The sequence below is a fragment of the Ciona robusta genome, chromosome 5 (assembly GCF_009617815.1).
Source record: "Ciona robusta chromosome 5, ASM961781v2".
NCBI classification, from domain to species: Eukaryota; Metazoa; Chordata; class Ascidiacea; order Phlebobranchia; family Cionidae; genus Ciona; species Ciona robusta.
The window spans coordinates 1,361,156-1,383,916 of record NC_143239.1 but is presented as its reverse complement, the minus strand read 5'-3'; the positions used below and the strand labels follow the sequence as shown (position 1 = coordinate 1,383,916).

The following is a 22,761-nucleotide window of genomic DNA, read 5'->3' as shown; positions in this document are numbered from 1 at the left end:
GCTTGTCACCGTACTTTGACTGACGTTTTGTCATGATATTAAACTCAATGCGGAAGCCTAAGTATCATTCAACGTTTGGTATCCAGCAAACATTTATAATAATACCTGTTTGCTTTTCTCATATGTTAGTCTCTCCATGTGTCTAACCTTATTGTTTATATTGCTAATAAAATTAGCTCTGATTTTGCGTAGAAAATGAGTGAAATCAAATAAACACGCTAAATAATTAAAGTGCTAACGTGCAAAGAGAAAGATGTAGGAAAATAATAAACATGACGCTCTTCGCTTGGCTTTTAAAGGTTGCGCGGCCACTATATTTTCGTCATAGATTCAAGTTTAAAGCACAGGATCTCTAATTGCAAAAGCACATTATAGTAGGGTGGGGGAAGATGGGACACTTTGTCGGACGAGACTATTTTTTAATTTTCTTTTTACAGGTAAAAAAATGCGAAATAGTAAGGTTCTATTTTTTAATGCTCGCTAAATCGTAGTAAAGCCAATGAATTTTTTTAGTTTGCGTGTGCGAACGATTAAACTAGTTTCATAGCTTCATAAAACAACCTTGAATATTTCGTACAGTTTGATTTTGTCTCATAAAACTAGTTTTAGTTTTGTAAAAAAACACTGAGATAAGCGTGAAGAAAATAAGCAGGGGTCAATATGAGTTTAATTTGAGATAAAAACAACAAAAAATATCGGTTTAACGTTATATGTATGAAGTTTACATGGCAAAGAAACTAGCACAGCCTGTTAAACTCGGTAGGTTAACCACAAGTTGCAGAATACTGCTAATGTAAATATATTTCAATTTAGAGTCCCATCTTCCCCCACATTGTAGTTTTGTATGTTTTCATTGCCAAACTTTTAAAGATTTGCTTTTAATTTGGTAATTTAAACCTCAGGGGATATTCAACTATAAGATAAAAAGATAATATTTTGAAAATATATTCGAAATTTGGTCATTTGCACTTGGTGATAACTTAATGGGAAGTGGCTTGTGCCAAAAACAGAGTAGTAATACCCAATTTGTAGCAAAAATAAAAACTTTATTAATAGTTATATTTAATTTTCTGTTATTACAAGTTCATATACATTTGTAGGATACAATATCTATCCATTGATGTTCGAACATTACCCATTATCGTTTAAACAATACCAATTGTTATGCAATAATATAATGGATAGGTGACATGTTAAAAACTATAGCAATATCACGACTTTATAAACGCGCGTCAAAGCACTTTACTGTTTTTAAATATTAAAAAATACGTAAAATAAAAACAGTTGCGACTTGCGAGTGAGAACGATTAAACTAGTTTCTATGAATTCATAAAAAACTGGTATATTTCGTACAGTTTGATTTTGTCTTCTAAAACTAGTAGTTTTGTGAAAAGTACTGAGATATAAACATGAGGAAAACAGACAAGGGTCAATATGACTTCAATTTGGAATAGAAACAACAAAAAAGAATCGTTATAAAGAGTTTTATACTTGATTTTCAAAGCGTATAGTATTATTACCTGTTATTTACGTGTAAGTGTATTCCTAATAATAATACCTTTATTAATCAAAATAAACATTGATTTTTAACTGTCCCGTCTTACCTCGTGTGTTTTCAAATTTGTAAAATTTTACCTGTTGTGCGAATCGCTAAATAACTCCTTGTGTGTCTTAATGTATTTTTTGAAATATTGTTAATTAATAAAGGGATAATAGTACCGATCCGTGTTATCACCCCAAAACCGTCATGTATTTCGAATGTGCTTAAATGTCCCCTTTCCTCCCACTTTACCATTATTAGGGGTAAGATGGGACACCTTTTTTACATAATATTACAATATCCTGATCGTGTTTTAACCAAATAGCAATGGTTTATCAGAGTCGTGACTCGTGAGAATAAGATTTGAACAAAAAGAGTGTCCCATCTTACCCCACCCCACTGTAAGTCCCAAAGTTGACTACAAAAGACTGGCTGTTACAAAAATGATGACTATATTATGAATATGGTCGGCAGTGGCTTTTATTCACGCACGAATAACAGAACTTGTAATGGGTGATAAAAAGCTTATTACACTACAGAAAAAAACATCTAATGATTCCTTCCTTGCCGACGAAGAATGCTCCTCGACTAATAGCATTTGCTATATCTGTAGCATCCACTGTAGTAGTTGACACGGCAGTAACGGTAGGTTCTGTTTATGAAAAAAATGTCAAATATTCTTTAAAGAAAGAAAGGTAGTGGAGTTTAAAACTTACGTGTAGTACTTGTAGTAGTATGGATAGCACTTGGTGGTGGGATAGCTCACACACCATGTGTAATAACTACCAAAGCAGAATCTGGGCAAGATGCACTTCTGTTCCTTGCAGGTGTAGCAGCAGGAATAGTGGAGTACCAGTCTTGGGATGATGTCCTTCCAGTAGTTTTCACATTCGAGTTCAACAGCACCACAGTCGGCAACCAGCTTTGCACTATATGTGTTAGCCATGGTTACAATCTCTGTTGGTCCCCTACAAACTTCACCATCAACCACGAAATCATCGTGGTGCAACTTAAGAATCTCAAGGTATTTTTTCCAGTGACGGTTCTTGGCCTAAACGCAGAAATAAATTACGATTTTATTCTCTATTGCCCAAATTAACTGAGTACCGACCTCCCACATCGTATCTTTCAAACATTTCTTTTCGGCAACAGCCCTATCTTCAAGCTTTTTCTTGTAAGCGGCAATGTTTTCACTTCTCTTCTTAAGACAAGCATCGAAATTATCACCGATAGACTGGATGTAAGACTTGGCCTTGGTTCTGTATTCTTCAATGCTCTTATTGAACTTGGTGGTGCATTCCAACAGAATTTGGGCAAGTTTCAATTTGTAAGCTTCGACAGCGGCTGTCCTCTTTTCATCGCATTCCTTTTGGACCTCTGCGAGCTTGGCCTTTTGTTCATCGGTCAACTCGGTGCTGTTGTTACTGTCAGCAAAGGCATATCGGGTATCGTTTGAAATGCCCAAAAACTAAGTATTATATTTTACTTACGCGCAAATGTATTGAGAACGGAGATATTGGATGTACCAGTCGTGTCTGGACTTAATGATTTCATCGTACTTAGTGACATATTCCGAATGGTAGTTGCTCCATTTAAGTTTCCATTCACCGAACTGCTTCTCATATTCTGCGATTGCCTTTTCCAACTTTACGCAGTGTTCCTGAACGATGGTGGCTCCATCTCTTACAACAGCTGCTAAAATGCATTCGTTCAATGAGAAACAACAAACCACTAATTTTACTCAACTTACGGAAGACACAGGTCTTAAGTCCGGTATACTTTGTTGGGTTGTAGGAATACTTGAATGGGTTAAGGCAATATCTGACCAAGCAGTAGCTCGTTTTGTACTTGTACCAGTATCCGTAGCGTTTGCTGCCATAAAAGAACAAAGTTGTTAGCGTAAATACAAAGCAATGCTTTTAAAAAAATACCAGGTGCTGTAGTAGTTCTTTTTGTAGAATCTGATGCAACCATTGGACATGTAACAACGATAGGCGCAAGAGTAGTTCATGATCAGCTTCAACTTCCATGTAGCAAGTTTTGTGGCGTATTCAGTTGCAAGAGCGGTAATCTTAGCGACTTCCTGATCGTGGTAGAGTTGGATAACGGCATCAACCTTTTCCTTTTCCCATTCAGGACTCCCTGTGAACACATAAGAGTTCATAAGTTATTTTGCTATGTTAGCTACCCTTACCAGTAATCGTAGATTTCTTACCGTAAACTTTGTGCAAGAAGGATGTGTAGTAAGCCTTCTTTTGTTCCAAAATGGACATATGGCAGGCGACGTAGTTCTTAACGTAGGTGACACACTTTGCAGTCAAAGCATCGCTATATTCGACGATCTTGGAGTTACGTGTTTCGAGACACTTGACACCACTGTACAAAGTATATGTCGGTTTCAGAATAAAGTTACAGTTTAAGTTTTATAATTTACTTACTTTTCAACGAGCTTTGTGTGGTAATCGGCGATGCATTTAAGTTTGTCAGCAATGTCTTTCTCACATTTCAAAATGACTGCATCTCTCTTCTCATCGAGTTCTTCGTTGTATTTAGCGATGGCATCGTCTCTCTCCTTGATGAGCTTTTGTTTGTCTTCTTCGGTCTTGGCACATCTATACAGAAACATTGCTTCGGTAACCACAGCTGGAGAAGAGGAGTCAATTTATGGAATAAATACTCACTCGATGTAATAAGCGTAGTAGTTGAACAACTTGTTCTTGACGTTCAACTTGTATTGTTCGATACATTTGTTAAGTTGCTCAACAAAAGTAGCTTTGGCCTTATTCATCTCCGTGGTAATCTTAAGAAGAGATTCCTTCAAGAGGTTTGTCATTTCAATTTCGAGTTCAGCAATCGTCTTTTCTGCTCAATAAGATTTTTTTGGAATGTTTACAAGAAATTTATTTAAACAGTTGAAAATATGAACATTACCGGTCCATCCTTCCTTTCCGCAGTCGGAACCGGGGTAAACATGAAGAACTGGTTCGTAATATTTGTAGGAGCACCAGGACTTCTTGTAGGGAATGTTGTAGCAGAAGACTTGAGGTTTGGGGTAAACGTAGAACTTTCTGTAGCTGTAGCAATTGGTGTAGCGGGTATAGCACTTGTTGTAACCGTAGCCGTAGCCGTAGCCTCCGTAACCGTATGCACTGGCCGCCTGTGAGATATGATGTTATTACAAATATACACTAATACAAACAAGTTGGTATACTTACCGCGATAAACGCGAGAAGAACGAATAAGATTCTCATCTTTTCCTTTCCAGTTGATCAAGTCAAATGTGACTGACTATGATCTGAATCACTCGTCTTTTATAGAATTTCTTAGAAAAACAAATCATCTGAATTTGTCATTGAAAGAGCAATCAAGTACTTTATAACATGATGTTTTGTGGAGACAATCATGTATTATTATGACTGTTTGCTGGATACAAAAGGTTGAATGATACTCGAGTTATAATATCATGACAAAACGTCAGTCAAAGTACCTGGACGAGCATGCATCTGTTTTGCTTAACGCTGTACTGTATTTGTAGTCCAAGACTGGAGTTTATTTCAAGTGCTATACACGGTACAATTAGATTAGGTGATCTATTTAGTCTAAAGTAAACATAGCAGGTTGTTTTCGACATGTCCTGCTCATGGTAAATATACAAATCAGAAACTTGAATTGCGTAATCTTCCATCTGCCACCTTGCTGAAATGCTCCAACGCTGCACCCATTTGCTGCACCAACACAGCTTTTGATGATTGCAAGTTACCGTTTAACCTACAGTAACAAAGATTAAAGTTGGGCCAATATAAATGGTTTATTGTATTTATAATAAACAGTAAAACAAAATCTTTATCGTATTCCACATTTTGCATATACATTCTACAAAAGAAAGTGAGTTTATTATTATCAAAACGTACGAAAATAAGATTACATAAATGTTTCATATTGCCGCAGCTTCCAATGGATTATTGATTGTGTATTATCGGTATATAAGTATATAATCATTGCATATTTCATGCTATAGAAGACGTGTTTTGTCATTCATGGCGTATAAGACGTCGCACAAATATGTTGCGAAACTTGCAACGAACCAACTGTTTACCGTAGGATGCTATACCGCATGGTGGCGTGGTGGAGCTCTACCGTAGCTTCCTATACCAACCACTGAATTTGAAGCAAGTGAGTTGTTTTTGCCCAATTACCTTCTATATCATGTTTTCTAGTAGAGGTTTCGCAATTAAATAATAGAGGGCTCCTACGGGTCGAGAATCGGGACAGAAAACGGGATTTGGTCGGAACACTAGAGTCGGAACATGAATCAAGTTCACTACCGCGAGCACGTCACTTCCGGACGTACAAGGGTGTTGGGGTAATGGGCCAAGTCTGGCCTAAATCCCAGGTCCTCATGGACCTCACCCATACAGAATAGAATAGAACAGAATAGAATATGCAAAACAGATACATGCTTGTCACCGTACTTTGACTGACGTTTTGTCATGATATTAAACTCAATGCGGAAGCCTAAGTATCATTCAACGTTTGGTATCCAGCAAACATTTATAATAATACCTGTTTGCTTTTCTCATATGTTAGTCTCTCCATGTGTCTAACCTTATTGTTTATATTGCTAATAAAATTAGCTCTGATTTTGCGTAGAAAATGAGTGAAATCAAATAAACACGCTAAATAATTAAAGTGCTAACGTGCAAAGAGAAAGATGTAGGAAAATAATAAACATGACGCTCTTCGCTTGGCTTTTAAAGGTTGCGCGGCCACTATATTTTCGTCATAGATTCAAGTTTAAAGCACAGGATCTCTAATTGCAAAAGCACATTATAGTAGGGTGGGGGAAGATGGGACACTTTGTCGGACGAGACTATTTTTTAATTTTCTTTTTACAGGTAAAAAAATGCGAAATAGTAAGGTTCTATTTTTTAATGCTCGCTAAATCGTAGTAAAGCCAATGAATTTTTTTAGTTTGCGTGTGCGAACGATTAAACTAGTTTCATAGCTTCATAAAACAACCTTGAATATTTCGTACAGTTTGATTTTGTCTCATAAAACTAGTTTTAGTTTTGTAAAAAAACACTGAGATAAGCGTGAAGAAAATAAGCAGGGGTCAATATGAGTTTAATTTGAGATAAAAACAACAAAAAATATCGGTTTAACGTTATATGTATGAAGTTTACATGGCAAAGAAACTAGCACAGCCTGTTAAACTCGGTAGGTTAACCACAAGTTGCAGAATACTGCTAATGTAAATATATTTCAATTTAGAGTCCCATCTTCCCCACATTGTAGTTTTGTATGTTTTCATTGCCAAACTTTTAAAGATTTGCTTTTAATTTGGTAATTTAAACCTCAGGGGATATTCAACTATAAGATACTGATATATTAAAAAGATAATATTTTGAAAATATATTCGAAATTTGGTCATTTGCACTTGGTGATAACTTAATGGGAAGTGGCTTGTGCCAAAAACAGAGTAGTAATACCCAATTTGTAGCAAAAATAAAAACTTTATTAATAGTTATATTTAATTTTCTGTTATTACAAGTTCATATACATTTGTAGGATACAATATCTATCCATTGATGTTCGAACATTACCCATTATCGTTTAAACAATACCAATTGTTATGCAATAATATAATGGATAGGTGACATGTTAAAAACTATAGCAATATCACGACTTTATAAACGCGCGTCAAAGCACTTTACTGTTTTTAAATATTAAAAAATACGTAAAATAAAAACAGTTGCGACTTGCGAGTGAGAACGATTAAACTAGTTTCTATGAATTCATAAAAAACTGGTATATTTCGTACAGTTTGATTTTGTCTTCTAAAACTAGTAGTTTTGTGAAAAGTACTGAGATATAAACATGAGGAAAACAGACAAGGGTCAATATGACTTCAATTTGGAATAGAAACAACAAAAAAGAATCGTTATAAAGAGTTTTATACTTGATTTTCAAAGCGTATAGTATTATTACCTGTTATTTACGTGTAAGTGTATTCCTAATAATAATACCTTTATTAATCAAAATAAACATTGATTTTTAACTGTCCCGTCTTACCTCGTGTGTTTTCAAATTTGTAAAATTTTACCTGTTGTGCGAATCGCTAAATAACTCCTTGTGTGTCTTAATGTATTTTTTGAAATATTGTTAATCAATAAAGGGATAATAGTACCGATCCGTGTTATCACCCCAAAACCGTCATGTATTTCGAATGTGCTTAAATGTCCCCTTTCCTCCCACTTTACCATTATTAGGGGTAAGATGGGACACCTTTTTTACATAATATTACAATATCCTGATCGTGTTTTAACCAAATAGCAATGGTTTATCAGAGTCGTGACTCGTGAGAATAAGATTTGAACAAAAAGAGTGTCCCATCTTACCCCACCCCACTGTAAGTCCCAAAGTTGACTACAAAAGACTGGCTGTTACAAAAATGATCACTATATTATGAATATGGTCGGCAGTGGCTTTTATTCACGCACGAATAACAGAACTTGTAATGGGTGATAAAAAGCTTATTACACTACAGAAAAAAACATCTAATGATTCCTTCCTTGCCGACGAAGAATGCTCCTCGACTAATAGCATTTGCTATATCTGTAGCATCCACTGTAGTAGTTGACACGGCAGTAACGGTAGGTTCTGTTTATGAAAAAAATGTCAAATATTCTTTAAAGAAAGAAAGGTAGTGGAGTTTAAAACTTACGTGTAGTACTTGTAGTAGTATGGATAGCACTTGGTGGTGGGATAGCTCACACACCATGTGTAATAACTACCAAAGCAGAATCTGGGCAAGATGCACTTCTGTTCCTTGCAGGTGTAGCAGCAGGAATAGTGGAGTACCAGTCTTGGGATGATGTCCTTCCAGTAGTTTTCACATTCGAGTTCAACAGCACCACAGTCGGCAACCAGCTTTGCACTATATGTGTTAGCCATGGTTACAATCTCTGTTGGTCCCCTACAAACTTCACCATCAACCACGAAATCATCGTGGTGCAACTTAAGAATCTCAAGGTATTTTTTCCAGTGACGGTTCTTGGCCTAAACGCAGAAATAAATTACGATTTTATTCTCTATTGCCCAAATTAACTGAGTACCGACCTCCCACATCGTATCTTTCAAACATTTCTTTTCGGCAACAGCCCTATCTTCAAGCTTTTTCTTGTAAGCGGCAATGTTTTCACTTCTCTTCTTAAGACAAGCATCGAAGTTATCACCGATAGACTGGATGTAAGACTTGGCCTTGGTTCTGTATTCTTCAATGCTCTTATTGAACTTGGTGGTGCATTCCAACAGAATTTGGGCAAGTTTCAATTTGTAAGCTTCGACAGCGGCTGTTCTCTTTTCATCGCATTCCTTTTGGACCTCTGCGAGCTTGGCCTTTTGTTCATCGGTCAACTCGGTGCTGTTGTTACTGTCAGCAAAGGCATATCGGGTATCGTTTGAAATGCCCAAAAACTAAGTATTATATTTTACTTACGCGCAAATGTATTGAGAACGGAGATATTGGATGTACCAGTCGTGTCTGGACTTAATGATTTCATCGTACTTAGTGACATATTCCGAATGGTAGTTGCTCCATTTAAGTTTCCATTCACCGAATTGCTTCTCATATTCTGCGATTGCCTTTTCCAACTTTACGCAGTGTTCCTGGATGATGGTGGCTCCATCTCTTACAACAGCGGCTAAAATGCATTCGTTCAATGAGAAACAACAAACCACTAATTTTACTCAACTTACGGAAGACACAGGTCTTAAGTCCGGTATACTTTGTTGGGTTGTAGGAATACTTGAATGGGTTAAGGCAATATCTGACCAAGCAGTAGCTCGTTTTGTACTTGTACCAGTATCCGTAGCGTTTGCTGCCATAAAAGAACAAAGTTGTTAGCGTACATATAAAGCAACGCTTTTAAAAAAATACCAGGTGCTGTAGTAGTTCTTTTTGTAGAATCTGATGCAACCATTGGACATGTAACAACGATAGGCGCAAGAGTAGTTCATGATCAGCTTCAACTTCCATGTAGCAAGTTTTGTGGCGTATTCAGTTGCAAGAGCGGTAATCTTAGCGACTTCCTGATCGTGGTAGAGTTGGATAACGGCATCAACCTTTTCCTTTTCCCATTCAGGACTTCCTGTGAACACATAAGAGTTCATGAACCTTTTTTGCTATGTTAGCTACCCTTACCGGTAATCGTAGATTTCTTACCGTAAACTTTGTGCAAGAAGGATGTGTAGTAAGCCTTCTTTTGTTCCAAAATGGACATATGGCAGGCGACGTAGTTCTTAACGTAGGTGACACATTTTGCAGTCAAAGCATCGCTATATTCGACGATCTTGGAGTTACGTGTCTCGAGACACTTGACACCACTGTACAAAGTATATGTCGGTTTCAGAATAAAGTTACAGTTTAAGTTTTATAATTTACTTACTTTTCAACGAGCTTTGTGTGGTAATCGGCGATGCATTTAAGTTTGTCAGCAATGTCTTTCTCACATTTCAAAATGACTGCATCTCTCTTCTCATCGAGTTCTTCGTTGTATTTAGCGATGGCATCGTCTCTCTCCTTGATGAGCTTTTGTTTGTCTTCTTCGGTCTTGGCACATCTATACAGAAACATTGCTTCGGTAACCACAGCTGGAGAAGAGGAGTCAATTTATGGAATAAATACTCACTCGATGTAATAAGCGTAGTAGTTGAACAACTTGTTCTTGACGTTCAACTTGTATTGTTCGATACATTTGTTAAGTTGCTCAACAAAAGTAGCTTTGGCCTTATTCATCTCCGTGGTAATCTTAAGAAGAGATTCCTTCAAGAGGTTTGTCATTTCAATTTCGAGTTCAGCAATCGTCTTTTCTGCTCAATAAGATTTTTTTGGAATGTTTACAAGAAATTTATTTAAACAGTTGAAAATATGAACATTACCGGTCCATCCTTCCTTTCCGCAGTCGGAACCGGGGTAAACATGAAGAACTGGTTCGTAATATTTGTAGGAGCACCAGGACTTCTTGTAGGGAATGTTGTAGCAGAAGACTTGAGGTTTGGGGTAAACGTAGAACTTTCTGTAGCTGTAGCAATTGGTGTAGCGGGTATAGCACTTGTTGTAACCGTAGCCGTAGCCGTAGCCTCCGTAACCGTATGCACTGGCCGCCTGTGAGATATGTTATTACAAATATACACTAATACAAACAAGTTGGTATACTTACCGCGATAAACGCGAGAAGAACGAATAAGATTCTCATCTTTTCCTTTCCAGTTGATCAAGTCAAATGTGACTGACTATGATCTGAATCACTCGTCTTTTATAGAATTTCTTAGAAAAACAAATCATCTGAATTTGTCATTGAAAGAGCAATCAAGTACTTTATAACATGATGTTTTGTGGAGACAATCATGTATTATTATGACTGTTTGCTGGATACAAAAGGTTGAATGATACTCGAGTTATAATATCATGACAAAACGTCAGTCAAAGTACCTGGACGAGCATGCATCTGTTTTGCTTAACGCTGTACTGTATTTGTAGTCCAAGACTGGAGTTTATTTCAAGTGCTATACACGGTACAATTAGATTAGGTGATCTATTTAGTCTAAAGTAAACATAGCAGGTTGTTTTCGACATGTCCTGCTCGTGGTAAATATACAAATCAGAAACTTGAATTGCGTAATCTTCCATCTGCCACCTTGCTGAAATGCTCCAACGCTGCACCCATTTGCTGCACCAACACAGCTTTTGATGATTGCAAGTTACCGTTTAACCTACAGTAACAAAGATTAAAGTTGGGCCAATATAAATGGTTTATTGTATTTATAATAAACAGTAAAACAAAATCTTTATCGTATTCCACATTTTGCATATACATTCTACAAAAGAAAGTGAGTTTATTATTATCAAAACGTACGAAAATAAGATTACATAAATGTTTCATATTGCCGCAGCTTCCAATGGATTATTGACTGTGTATTATCGGTATATAAGTATATAATCATTGCATATTTTATGCTATAGAAGACGTGTTTTGTCATTCATGTCTTAAAAGACGTCGCACAAATATGTTGCGAAACTTGCAACAAACCAACTGTTTATCGCAGGATGCTCTACCGCATGGTGGCGTGGTGGAGCTGTACTATAGCTTCCTATACCAACCACTGAATTTGAAGCAAGTGAGTTGTTTTTGTCCAATCACCTTCTATATCATGTTTTCTAATAGAGGTTTTGCAATTAGAGATATAGTACAATGGGGGAGATGGGACACTCAAGCACATATTGCCAAATATTTCCAAAATCAAAATAGATGACGGTTTTTGGGTAATACCACGAATTAGTACTATCATTCCTTTATTAATTGACAACAATTTAAGAAAATATAATAAAACACACGAGGAGTTATTTAGCGATCCGCACAACAGGTGAAATTTTACAATTTCGGAAAAACACAGGATAAGATGGGGCAGTTTAAAACCATTGTTAATTTTGATTAATAAGTGTATTTATAAATAGGAATATAAGTAAAAAAACACGAAGTAAAATTGTACGCTTTGAAAATTAAGTCTCTTAACATTCTTTTTTCTTGCTCTACTGCAGTGGTTCTTAAACTGGGGGGCGCACCCCCCTTAGGGGGGGCGTGAAACACTCGGAAGGGGGCGCGAAAAACTATAAAATAAAGTGTTATTACAGTGGTGTTCAAAAGGCTAAAACCGACACAGGTAAAAGTTAAATTAAAAAAGCAAACATTTAAGCCTGTTTTTAAACCTCTTACACATGCTAAATGATTAGGTGGTCAATCCCTATTATGACGCAAATAATCGCCGTGTGAATTGCTATTATGTCGTAATTAATTGCCAGGCAAAACACGGCCTACTAGAGATATCTCTAGTATTACTAGAGATATTAAACTAGAACGTAAACTGAACAGTTATTTGATTTAACTCTTGCGTCGATCGCGATAAAGTGTTTTACGCAATAATACAGATACAGTCAACCAAGGGGGCGCGGTTTAAAGCATGTCCATTATGTCAGGTTTGGATGTGGTTGATCATGGCAGAAATTAATTGAACACCACTGTGGTAACTTAACAAAAAGGGGGGGGGGCGCTTTATATGTACTTAACAAAGAGGGGGGAAGAGTTTGTTGAGATCTTTATTGGGGGGCGTGCTTTAAAGAACCCCTGCTCTACTGCCGCTGCTAAAGTTTAAGAACCCCTGCTCTATTGCTATAGTTTTTAACATGTTACCTATCCATTATATTGTTGCATAACAATTGGTATTGTTTGAACGATAATGGGTAATGTTCGAACATCAATGGATAGATATTGTATCCAACAAGTGTATATGAACTTGTAATAACAGAAAATTGAATACTGTATAACTGTTAATAAAATTTTTATTTTTGCTACAAATTGGGTATTACTACTCTGTTTTTGGCACAAGCCACTTCTCATAAATTATCATAATCGTTCGCACACGCAAACTAAAAAAATCACTGGCTTTACTTTGATTTAGCGAGCATTAAAAAATAGCACCTTACTATTTCGCATTTTTTTACCTGTTCAAAGTATGCTGTTTCTATTTTACATATTTGTTTTAATGTTTAAAAACAGTAATCAGCTTTGACGGGCGTTTTATAAAGTCGTGATAATACTGTCGAATAATTCTGTAACCTTATTTACCTGATTATCATTAAATGGGAGTCCGTAAAAAGAAAATTAAAAAATAGTCTCGTCCGACAAAGTGTCCCATCTTCCCCCACCCTAATATAATGTGTTTTTGCAATTAGAGATCCTGTGCTTTAAACTTGAATCTATGAGGAAAGTATAGTGGCCGCGCAACCTTTAAAAGCCAAGCGAAGAGCGTCATGTTTATTATTTTCCTACATCTTTCTCTTTGCACGTTAGCACTTTAATTATTTAGCGTGTTTATTTGATTTCACTCATTTTCTATGCAAAATCAGAGCTAATTTTATTAGCAATATAAACAATAAGGTTAGACACATGGAGAGACTAACATATGAGAAAAGCAAACAGGTATTATTATAAATGTTTGCTGGATACCAAACGTTGAATGATACTTAGGCTTCCGCATTGAGTTTAATATCATGACAAAACGTCAGTCAAAGTACGGTGACAAGCATGTATCTGTTTTGCATATTCTATTTTGTTCTATTCTGTATGGGTGAGGTCCGTGAGGACCTGGGATTTAGGCCAGACTTGGCCCATTACCCCAACATCCTTGTACGTCCGGAAGTGACGTGCTCGCGGTAGTGAACTTGATTCATGTTCCGACTCTAGTGTTCCGACCAAATCCCGTTTTCTGTCCCGCTTCTCGACCCGTAGGAGCCCTCTATTATCTAATTGCGAAACCTCTACTAGAAAACATTATAGGAGGTAATTGGACAAAAACAACTCACTTGCTTCAAATTCAGTGGTTGGTATAGGAAGCTACGGTACAGCTGCACCACGCCACCATGCGGTAGAGCATCCTACGGTAAACAGTTGGTTCGTTGCAAGTTTCGCAACATATTTGTGCGACGTCTTATACGCCATGAATGACAAAACACGTCTTCTATAGCATGAAATATGCAATGATTATATACTTATATACCGATAATACACAATCAATAATCCATTGGAAGCTGCGGCAATATGAAACATTTATGTAACCTTTTTTTCTTACGTTTTGATAATAATAAATTTACTTTCTTTTGTAGAATGTATATGCAAAATGTGGAATACGTTAAAGATTTTGTTTTACTGTTTATTATAAATACAATAAACCATTTATATTGGCCCAACTTTAATCTTTGTTACTGTAGGTTAAACGGTAACTTGCAATCATCAAAAGCTGTGTTGGTGCAGCAAATGGGTGCAGCGTTGGAGCATTTCAGCAAGGTGGCAGATGGAAGATTACGCAATTCAAGTTTCTTATTTATATATTTAAACTAAGCAGGACATGTCGAAAACAACCTGCTATGTTCGCTTTAGACTAAATAGATCACCTAATCTAATTGTACCGTGTGTAGCACTTGAAATAAACTCAAGTCTTGGACTACAAATACAGTACAGCGTTAAGCAAAACAGATGCATGCTCGTCCAGGTACTTTGACTGACGTTTTGTCATGATATTATAACTCGAGTATCATTCAACCTTTTGTATCCAGCAAACAGTCATAATAATACATGATTGTCTCCACAAAACATCATGTTATAAAGTACTTGATTGCTCTTTCAATGACAAATTCAGATGATTTGTTTTTCTAAGAAGTTCTATAAAAGACGAGAGATTCAGATCATAGTCAGTCACATTTGACTTGATCAACTGGAAAGGAAAAGATGAGAATCTTATTCGTTCTTCTCGCGTTTATCGCGGTAAGTATACCAACTTGTTTGTATTAGTGTATATTTGTAATAACATCATATCTCACAGGCGGCCAGTGCATACGGTTACGGAGGCTACGGCTACGGCTACCATAAATTGACTCCTCTTCCAGCTGTGGTTACCGAAGCAATGTTTCTGTATAGATGCCAAGACCGAAGAAGACAAACAAAAGCTCATCAAGGAGAGAGACGATGCCATCGCTAATACAACGAAGAACTCGATGAGAAGAGAGATGCAGTCATTTGAAATGTGAGAAAGACATTGCTGACAAACTTAAATGCATCGCCGATTACCACACAAAGCTCGTTGAAAAGTAAGTAAATTATAAAACTTAAACTGTAACTTTATTCTGAAACCGACATATACTTTGTACAGTGTGTCAAGTGTCTCGAGACACGTAACTCCAAGATCGTCGAATATAGCGATGCTTTGACTGCAAAATGTGTCACCTACGTTTAAAAACTACGTCGCCTGCCATATGTCCATTTTGGAAAAAAGAAGGCTTACTACACATCCTTCTTGCACAAAGTTTACGGTAAGAAATCTACGATTACCGGTAAGGGTAGCTAACATAGCAAAAAAGGTTCATGAACTCTATGTGTTCACAGGAAGTCCTGAATGAAGGAAAAGGTTGATGCCGTTATCCAACTCTACCACGATCAGGAAGTCGCTAAGATTACCGCTCTTGCAACTGAATACGCCACAAAACTTGCTACATGGAAGTTGAAGCTGATCATGAACTACTCTTGCGCCTATCGTTGTTACATGTCCAATGGTTGCATCAGATTCTACAAAAGAACTACTACAGCACCTGGTATTTTTTTAAAAGCATTGCTTTATATGTACGCTAACAACTTTGTTCTTTTATGGCAGGCAAACGCTACGGATACTGGTACAAGTACAAAACGAGCTACTGCTTGGTCAGATATTGCCTTAACCCATTCAAGTATTCCTACAACCCAACAAAGTATACCGGACTTAAACCTGTGTCTTCCGTAAGTTGAGTAAAATTAGTGGTTTGTGGTTTCTCATTGAACGAATGCATTTTAGCCGCTGTTGTAAGAGATGGAGCCACCGGAAGTCGCTAAGATTACCGCTCTTGCAACTGAATACGCCACAAAACTTGCTACATGGAAGTTGAAGCTGATCATGAACTACTCTTGCGCCTATCGTTGTTACATGTCCAATGGTTGCATCAGATTCTACAAAAAGAACTACTACAGCACCTGGTATTTTTTTAAAAGCATTGCTTTATATGTACGCTAACAACTTTGTTCTTTTATGGCAGCAAACGCTACGGATACTGGTACAAGTACAAAACGAGCTACTGCTTGGTCAGATATTGCCTTAACCCATTCAAGTATTCCTACAACCCAACAAAGTATACCGGACTTAAGACCTGTGTCTTCCGTAAGTTGAGTAAAATTAGTGGTTTGTGGTTTCTCATTGAACGAATGCATTTTAGCCGCTGTTGTAAGAGATGGAGCCACCATCATTCAGGAACACTGCGTAAAGTTGGAAAAGGCAATCGCAGAATATGAGAAGCAATTCGGTGAATGGAAACTTAAATGGAGCAACTACCATTCGGAATATGTCACTAAGTACGATGAAATCATTAAGTCCAGACACGACTGGTACATCCAATATCTCCGTTCTCAATACATTTGCGCGTAAGTAAAATATAATACATAGTTTTTGGGCATTTCAAACGATACCCGATATGCCTTTGACAGTAACAACAGCACCGAGTTGACCGATGAACAAAAGGCCAAGCTCGCAGAGGTCAAAAAGGAATGCGATGAAAAGAGAACAGCCGCTGTCGAAGCTTACAAATTGAAACTTGCCCAAATTCTGTTGGAATGCACCACCAAGTTCAATAAGAGCATTGAAGAATACAGAACCAAGGCCAAGTCTTACATCCAGTCTATCGGTGATAACTTCGATGCTTGTCTTAAGAAGAGAAGTGAAAACATTGCCGCTTACAAGAAAAAGCTTGAAGATAGGGCTGTTGCCGAAAAGAAATGTTTGAAAGATACGATGTGGGAGGTCGGTACTCAGTTAATTTGGGCAATAGAAAATAAAATCGTAATTTATTTCTGCGTTTAGGCCAAGAACCGCCACTGGAAAAAATACCTTGAGATTCTTAAGTTGCACCACGATGATTTCGTGGTTGATGGTGAAGTTTGTAGGGACCAACAGAGATTGTAACCATGGCTAACACATATAGTGCAAAGCTGGTTGCCGACTGTGGTGCTGTTGAACTCGAATGTGAAAACTACTGGAAGGACATCATCCCAAGACTGGTACTCCACTATTCCTGCTGCTACACCTGCAAGGAACAGAAGTGCATCTTGCCCAGATTCTGCTTTGGTAGTTATTACACATGGTGTGTGAGCTATCCCACCACCAAGTGCTATCCATACTACTACAAGTACTACACGTAAGTTTTAAACTCCACTACCTTTCTTTCTTTAAAGAATATTTGACATTTTTTTCATAAACAGAACCTACCGTTACTGCCGTGTCAACTACTACAGTGGATGCTACAGATATAGCAAATGCTATTAGTCGAGGAGCATTCTTCGTCGGCAAGGAAGGACTCATTAGATGTTTCTTTCTGTAGTGTAATAAGCTTTTTATCGCATATAACGTTGAACTGCTGTTATTTGTGCGTCAATAAAAGCCACTGCCGACCATATTTATAAGTGGTGTTTGTTATAATAGGGGCGGATTTTTATTGGCTCGCTTTAGAAATTCACGTCATATCTCATTTATATGCACCGTAATACATACTTCTCACGTATGAGTCATATATATATATATATATATATATATAGTACAATGGGAGAAGATGGGACACTTAATTACATATTGCCAAATATTTCTCTAATAGGCCGTGTACTGTCGAATAATTCGGTAACCTTATTTCCTTGATTATCATTAAATCGGGGTCCGTAAAAGAAAATTAAAAAAAAGTCTTGTCTGACAAAGTGTCCCATCTCCCCCCCCTACTATATATATATAATATCAGAACTTTGTTTTTTTTTAAAGAGTTGGAAATATCTTCCAGTATTTGGTTGCTTTAAAACAAGGCTAATGTGTATACAACCATGTTTGGGGCGGTACTCGGACAAATACAATGACTACCTGGTCCAAATTTATTACGACCCTCCGTAAAACGTTCCAGACAAGATGTTTACACGTTAAAATTTTAGTTTTTGATTTAAAGTCATCAAAACTAAGTTGATATGGTATTTGTAGCTTAGAAAAAGCTTTTGCTAGTTCCATAAGCACATTTTACTTAAACTTTACGGTGGTGGTGAACCAAGGTGATTCTAGTTTACTAAAATTATAACGGCAACTTTCCATACCTTCTACGCGTGCTAGAACTATATATAAAGTTTGAGCACTGTACTAACCAGACCCCAGCGGTACCAATTTCAAAAATATTAATTATGAATATTAACATTCGCTGTAAAAATACTTATTATGGATTTTTTTCGATCCAGCTTTAAATACGTTATAGCGTTACACCTAAAAATGAAGCATAGCGACGCCAACAGTACAGATGGTAGAATATGTTCAGTAATATTTTTCCCCGAAACTTTTTTAGTCGGTTCTAGTGTGAGGAAAGAAATCCCCACAACGATTGACGCCTGTATCAAATTATTCCCTTTTATACGTTTACGCATTGAAAGCACAACTCCTGTATACTTCGTTTATTCATTGACCTTATTGGGATTATTTTCTTAGCTTTTATTCCTTAGGTATGCTCCCAACAAATAACACGCGATCGTAATTACAAATAATATATATTTCAGAATTATATTATGCATAGTGAAACAGTAGTAATAAAATAAAGATTCATGGACAAATCTAATTATAAGTTAGAATTGGAGTTTCTTTGCACCCATGTTTTAATTAAGTGGTGAGCTATTGCTGTGTGTGGTGGTACAACCAAACCCTCTTTTCGACCAAAACCTTCTAATATTGCCTTTGCCACCTCTGGCTTGTCAAACCACCTGAAACCAAAGTTCAAAATTAACTTTGAAAAAATGTGAAAAGTGATGCGTCACTGTAAGCTGCTAATTCACCAATGAAATATAACCGAATGTTTATGTACAATTTTTAATTGAAAAATAAAGATAAATACAATAAAGTCAATATTTTATATATATATTATTTTACGGTAACGGTACATATTCCTAAAACAGCAGTTTGATTTGATTTCACAGGATTTTTTTAAAGAATGTTTTATTGTGGGGATTTTTGAAAGTACTTTTATGCTTCGGATGACTTTGAGTATCTCTGTTTACACAGCACACACAATATTAATCTTTTCATTTAAAATAGCGAAACAACATTTCGTACAATTTACATTTATGGGTTAATAATTATATTTTGTAAACTGACAATTTTAATAGTGACTACTGGGTTAAAATATTCTTAGTGTGTCAAAGGAGCCCTGTTGCTCATAATGGTAGCTGTAATATACATTCAACTGTGTATTCTTACCTGGCATCTTCCAATTCCACTTTATCTACATTAATATCATCACATACAGCTCTTCCAATTAATCCAATCATTATATTGGAAGGGAAAGGCCATGGTTGCGATGAATGATACTCCACTTGTCCAACCTTGACCCCACTTTCCTCAAACACTTCCCTGCGAGCTGCATCTTCAATACTTTCGCCTACGGTTAAAGTATCATTTTTTTTTTAATTTTTCTTTTATATCTTTTTTAAGTAGAAACATTTATTGTAACAAATCCCATTAAATTTGAATTTTCATGTCTATTGTCTTTATTTGTCTATCAACATACAAACTCTAATTTTTCTTTGGTATGCTCTTTTACTGGATCAATTTTTTTTACTCTATAGCTCTTATAGGTTAAGGCTACAATTTTGGTATAAAAACTGTTGGTAATTGGATGTCGTCCTAAACATCTAAGACAAAACAGTATCTCACGATATTCTATAATCTATATTACCAAAATTTTCTCTAATTTACATCCTATTTTTATTTTATTTTTTTCATAGGTGAGGTCCTTGTCAAGGACCTGAAATTTAGACCACACTTGGCCCATTACCCCAACACCCAGAAAGCCCATTTAAGTCCTTTTTACGACTGGTGCCGCGACACGGCATCGCACTCAGATGCATAGATTTGCATCGCCAATTCGCCATTATCAACTCTAACCTGGTTCCATAAAACCAGCTATACAGGAATACATTCCGCGTGGAAATCTTGACTGTCTACCAAGCAGACACTTGCTTCCATCTTTTGAGGCAACAAGAATAATAACCACAGGATCTGTCCTGAATATTAGAATAAAAGTAGTTAAACCTAATAAAAAAAAAGAGTTGAAATTTCGCAGCAAATTTAGAGGACTAAGTTATTAGGTGGTACCTTGGAAATGAGGTATTGTGGGCACCTTTGTGCGTTGTACAACTTTCAGAAATGCAAAGTCTCTTATATCCAAAATCTTTCATAATAGTTTCATTTCCACAAGTTGGACAAAAGTTGTATCTAAATTAATCAATGTGGATTAATAATAAATACAGATGTTCCATGATTTCCCTAATCGTAAACTTTACATTTTCAAAAACAGAAGGAATGATAAATTTTATAAAATATTTACATATTTGATGTTTTATTTTTAACCTCTGCAAGGTGTACAACTACCATACAGCTACAGGCCAACAGACAGATCCAATATTTTGGCTATGTTTAAAAACTTAACAATGTTAAATAAAAGTACATGTTACGATGCTAGGTGACCAAATACCATTGTTTATATTTACTTTTTATAATTTAGTTAACACAACACTGTATTGGATAAAGCATTGTGACTGTGAGATATATTTTCATGTTGTCTCTTTTATATGACAAGTGAAATCCTTTTGTTTACCTTTCATGCCACGCAAGGACAGATCGAGCTTGTGCAACCAATCCAGATTCATTTTTTTGCAGCATCATCATTAATCGGCGATTATCTTTGTCTGTAAAACTACCATTATATTTTTCGGGAGAGAACTCATCGTCTGACGGCATCTGTGTTGTTCACACATTATAATGATATATATTAGATCATAAAAGAATAAATTGTTATAACATATATTATATTGTATCATTTGTATCTCTAAGCTTGAAGATAATATTTCAGAAATTTGTACAGAACATCATACATCATTTTGAGCATTTTGCTCTGCTGTTAAAATGTAACTTGCAATGATAAATCCAAAGACATTTTAAATAACTCTACTGACCTTTTTAAAATTGACTGCAAAATAAGGGCTGTCATTCAGTTGTGCGTGATGTGTTTCTCTCACCAACAACCCTTTATCAATGTTTCCCACTCCAAGGAAGATTAAATCATGATCAACAATAGATAAATACTTTTCTATCTCTCCCCATGTTAAATACACAACATTTTGAGATTTTCCAGTAACCGCATCATTTGAAACAAGCAACTGAAGATCTGCAAATACAACGTATTTTGCGTTTTCCATCCTCATTGCTTTTTTCATTTCATTCTCGTCAGATCTCTGATACGACTGCCGATCCAGAGCCGAAAAGCCAAAATAATGAACCACTTCCATTACTGGAGATTTGTTTGGTTTGAGGAACCCATTTAGAAAGTTTACAGATCCTGTCTGGTTCCAAAATGAAGCCACATCCAAAGCAGTCTGTCCACTTTTATTCATATGTTTAGGATCTGCCCTAAGAAAGAGAAATTTAAAATATTTGTAATAACATAGACAGCATTAGTGCGGGTGTTGCCAGATAAAGTTAACTGATATTTTTTAATGTATTCCAAAAATAATACATGATTGCATCTGTAATGTAACCATAGGGGCCTAACTTTTGAAAAGTCAAGGTACCAATAAGTTTAAAAATTGTAGGTTTAGGGGGGTGAAAGCATGAATATTCATTTATTTTTATATGTCACTTGAGTAAAGTTATTTTCTAGTTGTCACACCAGTGGTTTTAATCTAGAAAATAGACTGGTCATTGCACCATTACTACTGGATACTGTTTAAGAAATGTTTGTAAGATACTAAATTATTTATGCATTGTACTGAACTACTGGGATGATAAACCGGTCTTTATGCGAGTAAAAGCAAACTATAACATAATTTAACAGGTAAATATACCCTTGTTGTAATAGGAATCCCATGACATTAACATGACCATTCCTCGCCGCACACATAAGTGGCGTCCATCCCATTTTGTCCGTAACATCGGGTGATATCGACAGCATGTTATATCCTTTAGTAATTGCTTCGACATCGCCATTAGCGGCGGCCGTAAATATCTCGTCAATATAATACTTTTGAGCATTGCTGTTTCCAGACATTTTTACAACATATTAAACCTGTTTGAAATGAAGAATATAAAACACATTAAAATATATAAAATCTGCTGCCATCGAGCCCCACACGAGGTTTACCTGTCTATGGCATACACGACGCGGTTCACTGTTAACCAAACTCCACGCGTTTACAAATGAATGCAGATTGCACAGTGAATCCACTTAATAGTCTTCCCTTGCAACAGCCGATTCTCTCTCCCCTCTCTCTCTGAAAGGTCCTCGCGTCCTTCGCATTATAGTTTCTTTTTTACACAGCAAAAATATCTTAGAAAGCAGATGACGAATGAGTCCGATCAGAGTCGGTATATAAACATATATATTTAAACATGTTTGTATATATGTTTATATACGGAGTGCGATGTAAACTCATATTGACACATTTATAGGACGGGGCTTGAAACATTTATACCTAAACGTAATAACCTAGAAGATGATCATATACGAACAGCCATTT

General features: G+C 36.3%; 4 protein-coding genes and 1 pseudogene across 8 annotated transcripts; 2 read left to right on the top strand and 3 right to left on the bottom strand.

Annotated features, from left to right (window-relative positions):
• Nucleotides 1-2,002: 2,002 nt before the first annotated feature.
• LOC149735381 (uncharacterized) lies at nt 2,003-4,913 on the bottom strand. 2 transcript variants are annotated; one of them, XM_089879104.1, is made up of 11 exons: nt 4,756-4,913; nt 4,472-4,697; nt 4,222-4,402; nt 3,979-4,152; nt 3,756-3,916; nt 3,472-3,682; nt 3,291-3,412; nt 3,031-3,235; nt 2,652-2,964; nt 2,257-2,591; nt 2,003-2,192 (listed from the first exon to the last, which is right to left on the bottom strand). In XM_089879104.1, the coding sequence occupies exons 1-11, from the start codon at nt 4,789-4,791 to the stop codon at nt 2,129-2,131; spliced, it is 2,028 nt and encodes a 675-aa protein (XP_089735230.1). In that variant the 5' UTR covers nt 4,792-4,913; the 3' UTR covers nt 2,003-2,128. The 2 variants fall into 2 exon arrangements, with proteins under 2 accessions (XP_089735230.1, XP_089735232.1); XM_089879106.1 differs by having other exon boundaries at nt 3,031-3,232.
• A 3,097-nt stretch (nt 4,914-8,010) lies between these two features.
• On the bottom strand, nt 8,011-10,919 carry LOC149735380 (uncharacterized). Its single transcript, XM_089878981.1, has 11 exons — nt 10,762-10,919; nt 10,481-10,706; nt 10,231-10,411; nt 9,988-10,161; nt 9,765-9,925; nt 9,480-9,690; nt 9,299-9,420; nt 9,039-9,243; nt 8,660-8,972; nt 8,265-8,599; nt 8,011-8,200 (listed from the first exon to the last, which is right to left on the bottom strand). Exons 1-11 carry the CDS (start codon nt 10,795-10,797, stop codon nt 8,137-8,139), a joined length of 2,028 nt encoding a protein of 675 aa, XP_089735107.1. The 5' UTR covers nt 10,798-10,919; the 3' UTR covers nt 8,011-8,136.
• A 4,387-nt stretch (nt 10,920-15,306) lies between these two features.
• On the top strand, nt 15,307-15,933 carry LOC149735379 (uncharacterized). Its single transcript, XM_089878606.1, has 3 exons — nt 15,307-15,464; nt 15,538-15,743; nt 15,803-15,933. The coding sequence occupies exons 2-3, from the start codon at nt 15,548-15,550 to the stop codon at nt 15,931-15,933; spliced, it is 327 nt and encodes a 108-aa protein (XP_089734732.1). The 5' UTR covers nt 15,307-15,464; nt 15,538-15,547.
• Nucleotides 15,934-15,985: 52 nt separating this feature from the next.
• LOC149735378 (uncharacterized) lies at nt 15,986-17,368 on the top strand (annotated as a pseudogene). The gene is made up of 5 exons (XR_016385095.1): nt 15,986-16,158; nt 16,218-16,339; nt 16,395-16,599; nt 16,663-16,975; nt 17,036-17,368. The product of XR_016385095.1 is annotated as an uncharacterized LOC149735378 (transcript).
• A 1,293-nt stretch (nt 17,369-18,661) lies between these two features.
• Nucleotides 18,662-22,630, bottom strand: LOC149735377 (NAD-capped RNA hydrolase NUDT12-like). 3 transcript variants are annotated; one of them, XM_089878979.1, is made up of 8 exons: nt 22,386-22,624; nt 22,090-22,310; nt 21,202-21,650; nt 20,844-20,986; nt 20,342-20,461; nt 20,132-20,250; nt 19,445-19,625; nt 18,662-18,951 (listed from the first exon to the last, which is right to left on the bottom strand). In XM_089878979.1, exons 2-8 carry the CDS (start codon nt 22,274-22,276, stop codon nt 18,810-18,812), a joined length of 1,341 nt encoding a protein of 446 aa, XP_089735105.1. In that variant the 5' UTR covers nt 22,277-22,310; nt 22,386-22,624; the 3' UTR covers nt 18,662-18,809. The 3 variants fall into 3 exon arrangements, with proteins under 3 accessions (XP_089735105.1, XP_089735104.1, XP_089735106.1); XM_089878978.1 differs by having other exon boundaries at nt 21,202-21,655; nt 22,386-22,622; XM_089878980.1 differs by lacking the exon at nt 20,342-20,461 and having other exon boundaries at nt 21,202-21,655; nt 22,386-22,630.
• Between the last annotated feature and the right edge of the window lie 131 nt (nt 22,631-22,761).